This window comes from Ostrinia nubilalis, chromosome 27 (genome assembly GCF_963855985.1).
Source record: "Ostrinia nubilalis chromosome 27, ilOstNubi1.1, whole genome shotgun sequence".
In the NCBI taxonomy this organism is placed as follows: domain Eukaryota; kingdom Metazoa; phylum Arthropoda; class Insecta; order Lepidoptera; family Crambidae; genus Ostrinia; species Ostrinia nubilalis.
In genome coordinates this window covers 5,663,413-5,676,799 of record NC_087114.1, presented here as the reverse complement: position 1 = coordinate 5,676,799, position 13,387 = coordinate 5,663,413, and the positions used below count along the sequence as shown (strand labels likewise).

Sequence of the window (13,387 nt, the reverse complement as noted above, 5' to 3'; positions counted from 1 at the left end):
GTTTAATATTACTTTTCTCATTCCAGGTCCATCCACTGTTCAAGTTTACTCCTCAAGCTGATAGATTTGACGTCGCAGTACTTACTTTGGACAGAAATGTACATTACATGCCTCATATAGGTCAGTATTTTACTTACCTACACTTTTGCTCCTAAACATACATAGAGTTAAGTTTTTTCGATAAGTTCGTTTTAAAAACTGAAAGAAAATATTAAAATTATAACGCAATTACTTAAATTACACATTCATTCATGCCACTGCATATGCTGAGTGGAGTCCCAGATTGCGATGGGCATCGCTGTTGCGACAATGTAGCACTGCTCAGTTCACTTTTTATTTCTTTGTAATAGGTATTTATGTGCTATTTCTGTCTTTTTTTCCGTATACCTTTCTTTTTCATCGTAATAAATGTTTATTTATTTCTTTATTTCTTTCTGTATAGTCAGCGTCAAATAGTTTGTGACACCCAAAGTTGCCAAAAAGTTGACAACACAACCTTAAAGACGTGTTGCGAAAGTTTTAGCTACTTTGGATGTCACGAACTATAGGTACATAAAGTTTGAAATTATTGGCACAAATTAATTTTTAGAAATCTGTAATTCATTCATTTAATTTAATCAAATAAACAGATTATAGAGAAAGTTACAATTTATCAACATTAATTTATTTATAGTATAAAAAATCAGAAAGAAATGGTTAGATTTTCTCTATTAAACCATTCATAAAGTATTTTTAGTGCTGATGATGTAACAGTTAAAATATTTGAAATATTTTTAAAATTAATGTAATAAGTAACTTACAGTTTCATTGTCTTTGCCTCGATGTTTTATAAAAAAAATTAGAGCAAAAATAGAGCATCCACTATCATTTCAAAATCAATTGGATTTTTTTGTTTCTGATTTATGAAGTAGGTACGTATTGTACAATCGTTGATTTATGGGCAAGATTTATCAATCATTGATTTATAGTGTAATTAAGAATCAATATCCTCAATTAGTTTGAATTATTGCTTTCGTAATTTCAGTTTTGTATTTGTAAAAGCTTCGCATGTCTCTACCACTGTCTGAGCTTCTGTCGGTCACTTGAATAGAATACTCAAGGTTGTCTTGTCTCTATGTCCGTCCATGTCTAAGTAACCACAGATTTCAAATTCAAATTCTTTGATGCTTCACGTTAGGATACTCCTTGTGCTTTAAAGTAAGGAAAACCTATCTATCTACTTGCCATAATTATGTTTGTCTCGAAGCGCTGGCAGGGCCCAAAAGATAAGGAGACAACTGTGTAAAGTGCCCCATAAGGTCTACCTTTTTTTAATTACTATATTTTGACGTTCATAAGTGCCACCAGTGGTCTAAATTGAATAAAATATTTTTGATTTTGATTTATTTTGATTTTGTCTAGAGGGCAAACGAAGGAGCGATTGGTTACATAGTTTTGATCGCGAGCGATATAGGTAGTGCCGAACACGAAAGATGAAGACTGAATGCAGTGGACGGCGATGTTATACTTACTAAAGCTCATGCTTATGATACCGAATTCCTTTGAGGCAGCTGTATCTGCCTCTATAACATCACACCACAAGGCCACATCATACATAGTTTAACTAACTAGTAGTTGAACGATTCTGAAACATCTACTGGCAAAAATTTGAAATAATGACCCAGTATTCATAGCGTCCTCCTGTAAATGACATTTCAGTATTTCCCAATGTGGCTTAAATTAAAACTAAATAACCCAGTATTGATAGAGGCGCCTTACTGACAATGTCATAGCTGGGACGGTTCAGTGTCGGACAACTATACACCTTTTGCCTCGGGAGCTTTAAGCCGTGTCAAGTTCTAGATAGATACCTCCTAATGAAACATTTTCTCCCTTTCAGCTCCAATCTGCCTCCCAGAGCGAGGGTCAGACTTCCTCGGCCAGTATGGCTGGGCGGCAGGCTGGGGCGCGCTAAGCCCAGGCTCTCGGCTGCGCCCGCGCACGCTACAAGCGGTCGACGTGCCGGTGCTCGATAACCGCGTCTGCGAGCGGTGGCATCGGGCGAACGGTCAGTATATTGTTTTAACGCAGTCATGTAACGCACTTTTTAGTGATATGAACCAGTTAAGAAGAATGTACTGTATAATCCGAGTCTTATCTATTATCTTCTGTCACGTGGTTTGTAATATTGAGTTAACAACATTGGTATCAGATTGTATGTCCTACAAGTCAAGTCTGATAATGATTTATCGGATCTACAGCTTCACCTGCTTTGCCAAGCGCGAAATCGGAATGAATTTGATTCAAACCTACAAACAATGTCAACCATCAACTTAAGTGACTGTTAGGCTGGGTTGCACCATTTTACTTTGACAATAACAGAGCTCGAAATGTACCATACAGTTAAACATTGATTAATGATGGAACGGTTGAAAATGACAAAGAATTTTGGGTTTACTGGTTATTGCATTCTTTAAACCTAAATCTTTTTTCTCCATTCCAGGGATAAACGTAGTGATATATCCCGAGATGCTGTGCGCGGGTTACAAAGGAGGTGGAAAAGACAGCTGTCAAGGTGACAGCGGGGGTCCACTCATGCTGGAACGTTCTGGAAGATGGTACTTAATAGGAGTCGTCTCGGCTGGATACTCCTGCGCCAGTCGAGGCCAGCCTGGGATATACCACCGAGTAGCGCATACGGTTGACTGGATTTCCCACGCGACTACTTTGTCATAGCATCGGTAATGTGATTTGTAGATAAAAACCGTGTATCATATGTGATACATAGGTTATGTATCATGTGTGATACATGAGATTGTTATTGTAAGGGTGCTTTAGGATGTCAGCTACGGTGCAGTTAATGCAGTACCTAAAATGTTGAGACGTGTTGGTTCATAATCAGCTTGTTTTCAATCCATTCACGTGAATTCAACCATAATAATTTAAGGTTTCCAATTAATTTACTTTGATTTGATGCATCTCGTGATACACAAAACATTGCAAAGTAATTAATTTGATTAGATTCGGCAGTATTTGTTTAAAAAAACATATTTTTGGTATCGCATATTGGAGAATATGACGCAATATGGTCTAGCATTTGTAGATGACATCTGAAGGCAATCTTTTGAAAATAAGTACTATCGGTATAAAATATTGCAGCCTCCGTGAGGCGTTGACAGAAACAAACATAATTCCTTGCCATTGCTATATAATTTCATTCAAGGAAAATTACCTGACTTTACACTCTCAGAGATATAAAAAACTGTCTTTGTGAAATTTTAGGATATTACAAACATTTTCATTAAGTGTTTAGACGTTCATGTAAGTGAAACTACATTTCATTATTATTGGCTAAAAATATACTTTTTTAAAGATTTTTTCTTATGTTCTGATCAGGAGGAACAGAGGTGCTAAAAGAATGATTTCTTATCAGTGTATTTAAAATGGACTGATGAAATCTTTCTCAGCTTAATGATTGCATGAACGTCTTTACTTTCACTTGAAATTATCTGATCATGAAATGCTTCAATACACCACAGCGTTTTCATCCAAGAACAACTTGATACGTTATCAAAATCATGACGTATGTTTTTTGAATTCATTAGTGGACAACCAAAAAGCGTCGTCATTATCGTATTAAAACTGCTTTGAGACTCCGAAAAGGTTCGAAATAAAATGCGATTTGATACGTTCTTCAATCTCTGAACGATTTGAAATTGAATCGATACGACGAATACGTGAAAACGTGACACAAAATTTCGAAAATTATAGGCGTTTGTATTACATAAAATTGTAGATTCCTACACTTTTTTAACTATAGTCTTTAATATTATTATTCCATTCTACATGTCAGCACAATAGGGTAAAACATTTCATGTATCGTATTTGATTCATTGGTTAACAAAGCAGTTTCGTTAGCCAATGAATTAGTCTGGATCACCTGGACTATTATTTATAATTGTTCATAATATCTTGTTATCCATGAACAATTATATCGCTATTTATTTATAATAATGTAAAGATAAATCAACATTTTGCTACGTTTTTATGTAATACACATGCTAAGTTTCAAAAAGAGTGAAAAATACATTAAATTTGTCAATGAAAAAGTCAATACATCATTTTGGTTAATTGTAAAATTGACGATTGATGGAGATAAAAAACATTTGGTGATTTTATAGAATCTCTAATGTTGTTGTTTCCGAAATGAATAAGAAATAGACGAAAAAAAAAACATCTAAAAAGGCCTGTAATCTTTGATATCAAAATAATGTCTTTCTTACAAAGACTACTTGATTTTTGTTTATAGGACTTTGTTAATTCAATGAAGCCTTTTAAAAACCCAGCTTTGGGAGCTACGTCTAGTGTTTCCTGAATGCTGAAATAAAGCTTTAAATATACTTTTTATAAAGTACAAGCTATTACTGGATTTGTCTTATTGTTTACCAAAACAATGTTATAATATTGTCATTGAGTCAAGTATTTTTTATTTGACTCACAATTTACTTTATTTTAACTTTAAGTTACTTTTTTATTTGATCAATCATTATTATTATCATTCTACAAAATTATGAATTTGAAATTCATAACATTACTTTGATTAAATTTATCAAATGACTGATTAAAAGTTATTATTTATATTAAATTATTAATTTAAACGATTTGTATACAAAGCCAAACAAATAATTTTAAGAATGCTTAATAGTCAGAATGATAAATTTAATCATTTGGACATTGAAGTGAAAATATTAATTTGCAATTTTATTTTCATTGATTTTATTTAATATTTTTGTGATCCCTATGTGGGAGAGAGAAAAAAACTGTTAAATCCATTTTTTATTACCAGATGTATAGGATTATTTTAAGTTTTTGACGACAATTGTGATAATCGTTATGAAACTCATATTTTTAACCATTGAGAACAATTTTGGAAAACACAAAAGTCGATATAAAAATAAAGGAAAATATTCATAAGTGCCTATAGCATTTTGTACATATTTTTAACATAGTTGTACAGATACTTACTTTAAAAGGTTTTTTTTTTACATTTTTACCAATTTGTAAATAAGTTCTAATTCATAAAGCTTTAAATTATTCCAGTTTTGTTAATTTATTCCATTTGAGTTCAGAATTGGAGCGGTTTATTTTAATTACTACATTAAATTATGACCTAAGTTTACCAGAACAAAAACTTGCTAATTAATAACCAATTATTTAAATTGATAAGATAATAAATTGTATTTATTGTTAATTTAAAACCTTGTTTTATTTTTATTACATTATTCAAAATAGTTATTTAGAGAGCCCTCATAATTTTAATTTAATATTCCTTGTCTTTTATTTACTCAGTCCCTGTTAAAAATAGTCAAAGGAGAAGAAACTATACGTATTTGTATTCATGAATCATAATTGATTCATAGGATACCTACCTTATATAAATTTTGTATGCGTTTTGGGATATTAGGGTCAAAAATAAAACAAATATTTAACTGAAGATTTATATTAAAATCTAAGCAGTGATTTAATCATATAAAATTATAGGAACATTTTGACTAGGCCGTTAAATTTTACAAACATTTTACCACCCCAAAGGTATTTGGTGCTTCTGAACTATACGCCTCAAAACGTCATAGAGAGGGCGGTAGTATCGCTTTAGAGAATCAGCTGTTATATCTGTGTTGCCAGTTGTTTCCTGGAGGATTTCTTGCCAGTGTTGAGAGTGGCCTCTGGACATCAAATCTCTGAAAAGAAATATATTTTCCAAATTCAAGCCAATAAACTTCTATTTATGGTAAAAAACGAACAAGCATAGATGTCACGTAGTATTATTCAATTAAAGAGTCTGCGCTATGGCAACACTGACTAGTTGGTACGGCGCGGTGGGGGTCAGTTGCAGTCGGGCTGCCGCACGGCACGGACATGAGAGCCTTAAAGGCTTGTACGAGTATTTAAACACATCTACACTAATGGGATCCTGCAAAAAAACGGGTTGTCTCCGGGGGATCAACCATAATCCATACCAAGACAAAATGGACACTCACTTCAGCAGTTTCCCCGCAGCCTTAGACCCGTAAATGTCACATCTATTCAAGCTGATGCTGCCCGGTATATCGGCAGTGACGTCTCGCCTGCCGAAGACAGCTGCCCTGCAGAGCGCCTCGAAGATCTGGTGCTGGATGAAACTGCTCAGGAAGTATCTGGAGATAGGAAGGTGGTTAAATCAGAGGTATACAGAAAGAATGGTATACATACAATCTTCAAAAATGAGGTGCTTTTTTAAACTAATTTTATAACCAATTCAAGTGACAATACCTCAATGGTGTTGATGTTAGGTAGACTGCCGATTCCAGACTTGCCGAGTATCAGTAGTTTGGATCCCGTCTCCAGACTATTATGGTGTACACACTCATAACACAAGCATAAGAATAAGCTTAGCTCTTGGTCTACAACCGGGCAATTAAGATATAAGGCCGTGCGTTTTTAAAGTAAACTTTTCTCATATCATATAAACAATCCAATTTACTTGCGAACTATAAAGGATGATCAAAAATTTTCTTAAAAAAATTATGACACTGTTAATTTTTGAAATCCAAAAGTGGGTTTTATGTTTATTATTTTATTAACCGTCTGATTTTTGGGTAAACGAATAATTATTACTAGAAACGTTAAGCTTGCTTTAAAAAGTAACTATTACTTACCGTATATAAGGAGTATGATCGGGCACATGGAATTTGGCTGCTACATCGAAATACTCTTCACCCCTTTCTTCAGGAGGAGCAATACCTTGCAATTCTAAAGTCAAATCCCAGAATTCTTTATTAAACTTATCTTTATCTATACTGCCTTCGAAATACTTCCATCTGTACTCATCAATGACCAAAGCAAAAGGTATTTGAGGTATTTTATTCAGAGCCTGTCTTAGCAAAAGCATTTCATCAGTAGTCAAATCATTTTCGAAATTATTCGTAGCATCAAAAATAGTATCCTCTTTCATGTCACTTTCTTTTGTTTTGACAAACGATACTTTGCTTTTGCCTTCAATTAAATTGTCTTCATTTGTTTCGAATTCATTTAAATATGGCAGTCTATTCACTTTTGTTTTCGAATCTTCTCTCATGTCATGCATATCGCTTTCCAAATTCAAATTGTTTGACAAACTCCATGGAGCGTTTTCTAGATTGTCATTTGTTTTTGCTAACCGGCCATCTTCTAAATTAATTCCCAGATGGTGTTTTGTTTCAGAATCCGCTCGCTTTGAGAAGGATTTTGAACTGTTTTCGTATAAAATTGAGTCGTTTACGAGTCCTAGCCGGTTCAAATGTTGAGGAGTTATCACTCCATACATGATTGCGTCTCCTATACTTTCGTGGAGTGCTGTGTTTGCTTGCTGAAATAAATATGAAGAGTTAAATGGTCTGTTAAATAATACGTTTGATGTAAGACTAACAGCATACTGCAACTTATGAATGTTCCATAACAGGAGGTTCCTTTTGCTATCAATAGATGGCACTGTTTATACGCTAATGATTCAAGATAAAAATCTCATGTCTTTTGACATGTTTTTTTTTAAATAAGGCTGTGTTTTTCTAAACTTACTTTAAATATTCCAGGTTGATTCTCATAAGCCATGTAATATTGGATATGCCCAAATTCATGGTGAAGTACGTAAAAGTCTTCAAAAGTTGTGCCCGTGCAGTACATCATTCTGAAATAAATATGAAATAAGCATATAAAGACCCTATTAAAAATAATCTATTTGCCTAGATCGACAATCGTCGCTGGTTTGATATCCAGATGAGACACACATTACTTCATCATCATTATCATCATCACCAGGTCATTTCGTCTCCACTGGAGGAGGACGACCCTCCTCCTCCTTTTTGCCCCTGGTAAATTCGATTTACCAGGGGCAAAAAGGAGGATTTGGATAACAATAGTACTCGTAGTAAGCTGTAGTTAAACTCTGTTTGATTCACAGACTGTTATCTGAACTGTAATAATTACAGGTTTGAAAAAACCTGAGATGGAATTGTGTAAAGCAATCGTTATCATTTGACAGTTCATAACGTACGATTATTCTGTCAAACGCTTTGTTTATCTGACTTTATAGTACGTTATGAACTGTCAAATCATTACGATTGCTTTACACAATTCCACCTCAGGTCTAAAAATAATTGATCATATGGCAATACTTACCTGAAATCGCCTGGCTTGAACATGTCCGCTGCAGTGCCGTGACATCGAGTGTTGCCATTTTCCTTCGAGAAAACAGATTCCCGCCAGAAAGTCTCAGTCATTGCTGGCAACCCCATCGACTGATAGAAATCTTCAACTCTTTTTACCTTGAAACAATAAAAATAAAACATTGTATCAAATGAAATTAAAATGTCTAAGTATCTCAATGGTATATCCATCTCAAGAAGTCGTGGGTTTGATTCCCATCTAAAAAGCGAATGAAAAGACAGTGGGAATATGGTTCCCACCTATTTTTAACCTCATTCACTTGTCTTAAGGTCCAAATGCTATATCCGTTTAAGGGTTAGGTAAGGTACTTACCATGTGCTCAACAGTCCAGTTAAGTTTCTTTATGCTGTCATCTAGATTCAACTTCTTCGAAGTTATTAATTCTAACTTAGTTTCCCAGTTTTGGGACCAAAGGTTACCTTAAACCAAACCATTTTTTATGATAGGTATGACAGTTGAAGTCTCAGTTCCACATTTATTTTTGCAACTGTTTTTAGCATTAATTTTGCAAAAATTTTGATTGACTTTTTTCCCATTAGGACTTTTACTTACCAACCAGATGATAGCTTAGGGAGAAACATAAGATAGAATTATACAAAAAGTTAAACGTGTGTTGAACACTAACGGGACTATTCCCACCTCTCGATCCCACCGCTGCAACTCCTATGTAGCCATTATCTACAGCTTGACCGCCATTAAAAATCCTATCAGTGCAGGCCAAGTTTTTCCCAGGGGAAAGACTGTCATTGGACCCGCAACGAAATTAACGAGAAATTTTTTTGATAAGTAAGGCCCTATGTATTTCTATGAGAGCCCGAAAATTCCAGTATTAGACAGGGTATGAAAATATGTATTTCCTCTGTTTAACTCATTAGTCTATTTCCTTACCTAACAAATGAGCTGGTATCGGTCCAGCCCTCGGTACAACGTCACCATACTGCCTTCGTAAGTAGAACCTGACCACCCCATGAAGGAGGGTGTAGAAAGGTCGTATTTCGTTGTAGAGGCTTCTGCTGAGCTTTCGTAAGTTCGGCATTTCAAGCTCGTCTCGCCATGATGCTCCTATGTCGGTGTATCCTGAAAATAAAATTCAAAAAATATGCTTTTGTTTCTTTTTAACATAGGATAGGAGTGCATTCGTCACTAGTTTGCAACCATAGGATCATAATATTTATTTAAGTACTAGCTGACCCGGCGAACTTCGATTTTCTTTATATTTTTTTCCGTAAAAACCTTGTACAGAGTATTAGAAAACTACAAAAAAAAAATCAGCCAAATCGGTCAAGCCGTTTTCATGTTATGTCGTGACAACGGAAAACGGGTTTCATCTATATTTTTATATATATAGATAGTATCGGTGGAAGGTGGAGTAAAATTCTCATAATCACACCACGTCTCACCAGACTTAGTGTAGTACGTTAGGACGTACTTTTTAGGCACTACTCGATAGGCCGACGACCTCAAGAATATCAGTTACATCATGAGAAAAGCAGGAGATTGTGCTCTTTAGTACTCTTTTGGGAATTCCGAAGGATTAGCAAGCTGAAGTGGCAAAGGACAGGGCACCTAGTACGCAGAACTGACGGCCGATGGGGCAGCAAGGTTCTGGACTGGAGGCCACGTACCGGAAAGCGCAGCGTAGGTCCACCCACAAGGCGGACCGACTACCTACCTGATAAAGGTAGCAGGAAGGGGCTGGATGCAGGCCGCTACCCACCACGCGATATTGTAATCATTGGGGGAGGCCTATGTTCAGCAGTGGACTTCCTGTGACAGAAAAAAATTATGAGTAAATTTTTGACTTACCACTTCTCCAAGCAGCTCTGTTCTCCAACTCCACCAATCTCTTATAAGGCTCCTTCATCGACCCTCCCACCTTCTCCCTCCACAAAGACCAAATCCACCTCAAAACCTCCTCATTCTTCCCCTTCATCATATCCTCAAAATCATGTTCTCCCTTAAAACATAGCCCTCCGTTTTCCAACTCGGCATCTGCCGCGACTTTCGCTGAAACGGTTACGCCATCTGTCAGTTTCAAAAGATTTTTGACAGTTGACAGGTAATCCAAGATGGCGGATTCTGCGTCTGTAGAGTTGATGATGGTTGAGTTGTGTTGTCTTGGTATGCACACTTCTACGTTTGAGTAAAGGGACTGTAGTTCGTCGTATAGATTCAAAGTCTCCCTGGAAATTTAAAATAAGTTCAAAACATTTTTTTTGCCAATAGGGGTTTACGACTAAAAACTGTATAAGTAGGTCTTAGCGCTATGGCAGAAGCATTTTTTTTATTTATAGGGGCTTTATCTAGACTAACGCCCGTATTCACAAACGATGCTTGCTTAAGTGAAGCAGTAAATCCAATGCACAGCGTTGAATAGAGCTCTGTGATTGGTTCGTATGTCACCCTGTGCGTCCATGCGCACTCTGAGACCTCATAGTAATGTTTGTAAATACTGAATACGGGCGTAAGTAACACGTGATAAGATTTCCAGATTTTTTTGTAAAGTTCCATGTATAATTCCAATCATAAAGCCATTTCGAAATTAAATCTTTCACAAATATTGCCTTGTCTAGGGGGATTGGTTGTAATATAAAATACTCGTAGTTATTTGTACACTAGTAAACACTTTAAATAACTGGTATACTTACTCGTGTTACTAATTATGGCCCCCAATTGGATTCAAACCTGCTACTATAAGTCTAGCGCTGAACTCAGTGCTCGTGGTATGGGAGCGGCACGGGAGGGATGAAATGAGGGCTATCGTTTTTATACTTAACAGTTGGCACCCCTGGCGATTGACAGGACCTTACTCTACAGTGGCGCCATCTTGATGAGTGCAAATGCGATAGTCCTCCTACCACTTTAGCGCTCACCAGTTGGTGCCACTGTCTTCGCTACTAGCAAGTGACAGGACCTTACTCTACAGTGGCGCCATCTTGATGAGTGCAAATGCGATAGTCCTCCTACCACTTTAGCGCTCACAAGTTGGCGCCACTGTCTTCGCTACTAGCAAGTGACAGAACCTTACTCTACAGTGGCGCTAACTGGTGAGCGCTAAAACGATAGCCCTCATTGACATAAATTATGACGTGACAGAACATACAAATCTGAAGCACGTCTCGCTGACGTTTGACGTGCCAAAAACACCCTCCCGTGCCGCTTCCATACTTCAGGCACAGGCTGAGTTAAACGACCTCTCTAGACCTCTAAATAGGTACAGCTGTACGTAAACCTCAGGCCAATTTAATGATTTAAATTATTAAACGAAGTAGACATGAAACGAGTCGAATCAAATAATTAAGTACTTTTCAATTGAAATTAAACATGAATTACCAATCGTCTACAAATTGATTTCGTTAAAAAATTAAGCCGTTCGAGTAATTACGATGGAAACCTTACAATTCGATACCATTCAGATGTGATCATTTGAAGATGAATATTTTATTAAGTATTTCGCTTTTCAGAAACCCTACTTGTGCTTGTCCAATGAGCGAAAGATAAATTATTTTTAAATTAATCGGTATCTAAGTACATACTTACTTAAGTATTAGTTAGTTACTTGTATCAATTACAAGATAGGTCGTAGACGACTACAAAGTATAATACATCAAAGTACCTGTGGTTTTCACTATTTCTTCCTACATCACCCATTAATCCTACGCTTCGTTCTATACTATATTCTAACGTAAGATCCTAACGCGTGCGCGTGGACGCACAGGGTGACACATGAACCAATCACAGAGCTCTATTCAACGCTGTGCGTTCGATTTGCTGCTTCACTTAAGTAAGCATCGTTTGTGAATACGGGCGTAAATTCCTAAAATAAGATCCCATAGATCTCTTCTTCTTCCCATAAATCTTTAAACAAATAGTAGATATATCTTTCTTACAGGATCGCAACTCTCTTAAATCTTTTGCAATTAAATGAGGATGATAACGATTTCTTGGCAGCTTTTAACCAAACAGAACACAGGATTTGTTCTTACTTACTTTACTTTGTCTATTGAGTGTGTGTAACTTACCTTGCTTCTTTTACAGTAAATTTCGGCCCTCTACATAGAAGATACGTCTGCCTCCGCTGCGTGCTATTCAACAACTGATGTTTTTGCAGTGCTGCCAACTGCTTGCACGTACTCTGCCGCCATCTTATCCATTTCTTCTGATAGTTGGCAGTCCTGACTTGTAGTTCTGAATTACTGGGGTCAATTGAAGACTGCCAAGCGACGTCAGCGGCGATTGAATTGAATTTTATGACGTTTTTGTTGATACCTTCGAACATCTTGTTTATGTTTTCTTGGCATAGTATAAGATAGCAGTTGGATAGGCATGTTGCTAATAGAATGAAAAGTTTCATGGTTATTTCTTGTTTTGTTTACTCCATCTGAAAATATTTTTTTAGCTAATTTAGAGCACCGTATGAGCTAGCATGCTTGTTGGTCCGATCCCTTTTTTTCACTTTGGAGACTCACTAGTCCCTACTGAAGATGAACTTAGTTAGTACTTCTTAAATAGATAGTTATGACCTAAATTAAGAAAATAATTAGTTAATAGAATCGTCTAACTAGCTAGACTCTTGCTAGAGTCATTTATTATGAGATAATACTAATGAATGAAAGACCTTTTTATTACAGACGTATTACAGGTCATTGAGACAGCTCAGTTTCTTTTATTTGGTAGTAATAGCCAGTCAAGGGGCATTCCCATCTTCTCCCAATCCACTGGGATTACTGGATAGCCAACTTTCTAGGAAAACGCAACAAAAACTCCCATTTTCCCCACTCGGGGAAAGGGCTTATGCCACAATTCCCCGTTGACAATCCCCGTTAACGCCAATTGGAGCTTATAATGGGGAATAATGAACTTCTTCTTCTTGTCGTGTCGACAACAAACCTACACAGTGTCAGCCCAAAACTCCGCCACAAGAGTGGCGTTGTCAGTAGCACACATCAAATCCTCCTGAGTGCAGATGCTAAACTAAAAAGAATGAACTAAAAAGTTCATTAATCCCCATTACGTTAAAAATAAAATCCTAATATAACGGGGATTAATGAAATTTTTTGTTAATTATTCCCCATTATTAGCTCCAATTTACTAATCCCCGTTGACGGAGATTGTCAACGGGGAATAGTGGAATAAGCCGGGGAAAGCTTCCCGGGGAATACCT

The 13,387-nt window shown here is 36.3% G+C and overlaps 3 protein-coding genes across 4 annotated transcripts in view; 2 read left to right on the top strand and 1 right to left on the bottom strand.

Moving 5' to 3' along the window:
• The window catches only part of LOC135084999 (uncharacterized), a 76,521-nt gene extending 71,284 nt beyond the window's left edge, over positions 1 to 5,237 (top strand). For both annotated transcript variants that reach the window (XM_063979773.1, XM_063979772.1), the window contains 3 exons: positions 27 to 120; positions 1,880 to 2,047; positions 2,483 to 5,237. In XM_063979773.1, the coding sequence (XP_063835843.1) occupies positions 27 to 120; positions 1,880 to 2,047; positions 2,483 to 2,715 (495 nt within the window). In that variant the 3' untranslated portion in view covers positions 2,716 to 5,237. The remainder of the gene's footprint in view (positions 1 to 26; positions 121 to 1,879; positions 2,048 to 2,482) is intronic.
• LOC135085015 (uncharacterized) overlaps positions 1 to 13,387 on the top strand; it is a 165,193-nt gene that overhangs the window by 143,605 nt on the left and 8,201 nt on the right. The gene's annotated exons all lie outside the window — the stretch shown is intronic.
• On the bottom strand, positions 5,494 to 11,874 carry LOC135084796 (angiotensin-converting enzyme-like). The gene is made up of 9 exons (XM_063979534.1): positions 11,840 to 11,874; positions 10,030 to 10,406; positions 9,112 to 9,300; positions 8,536 to 8,642; positions 8,176 to 8,321; positions 7,576 to 7,684; positions 6,678 to 7,366; positions 6,021 to 6,176; positions 5,494 to 5,720 (listed from the first exon to the last, which is right to left on the bottom strand). Exons 1-9 carry the CDS (start codon positions 11,872 to 11,874, stop codon positions 5,558 to 5,560), a joined length of 1,971 nt encoding a protein of 656 aa, XP_063835604.1. The 3' UTR covers positions 5,494 to 5,557.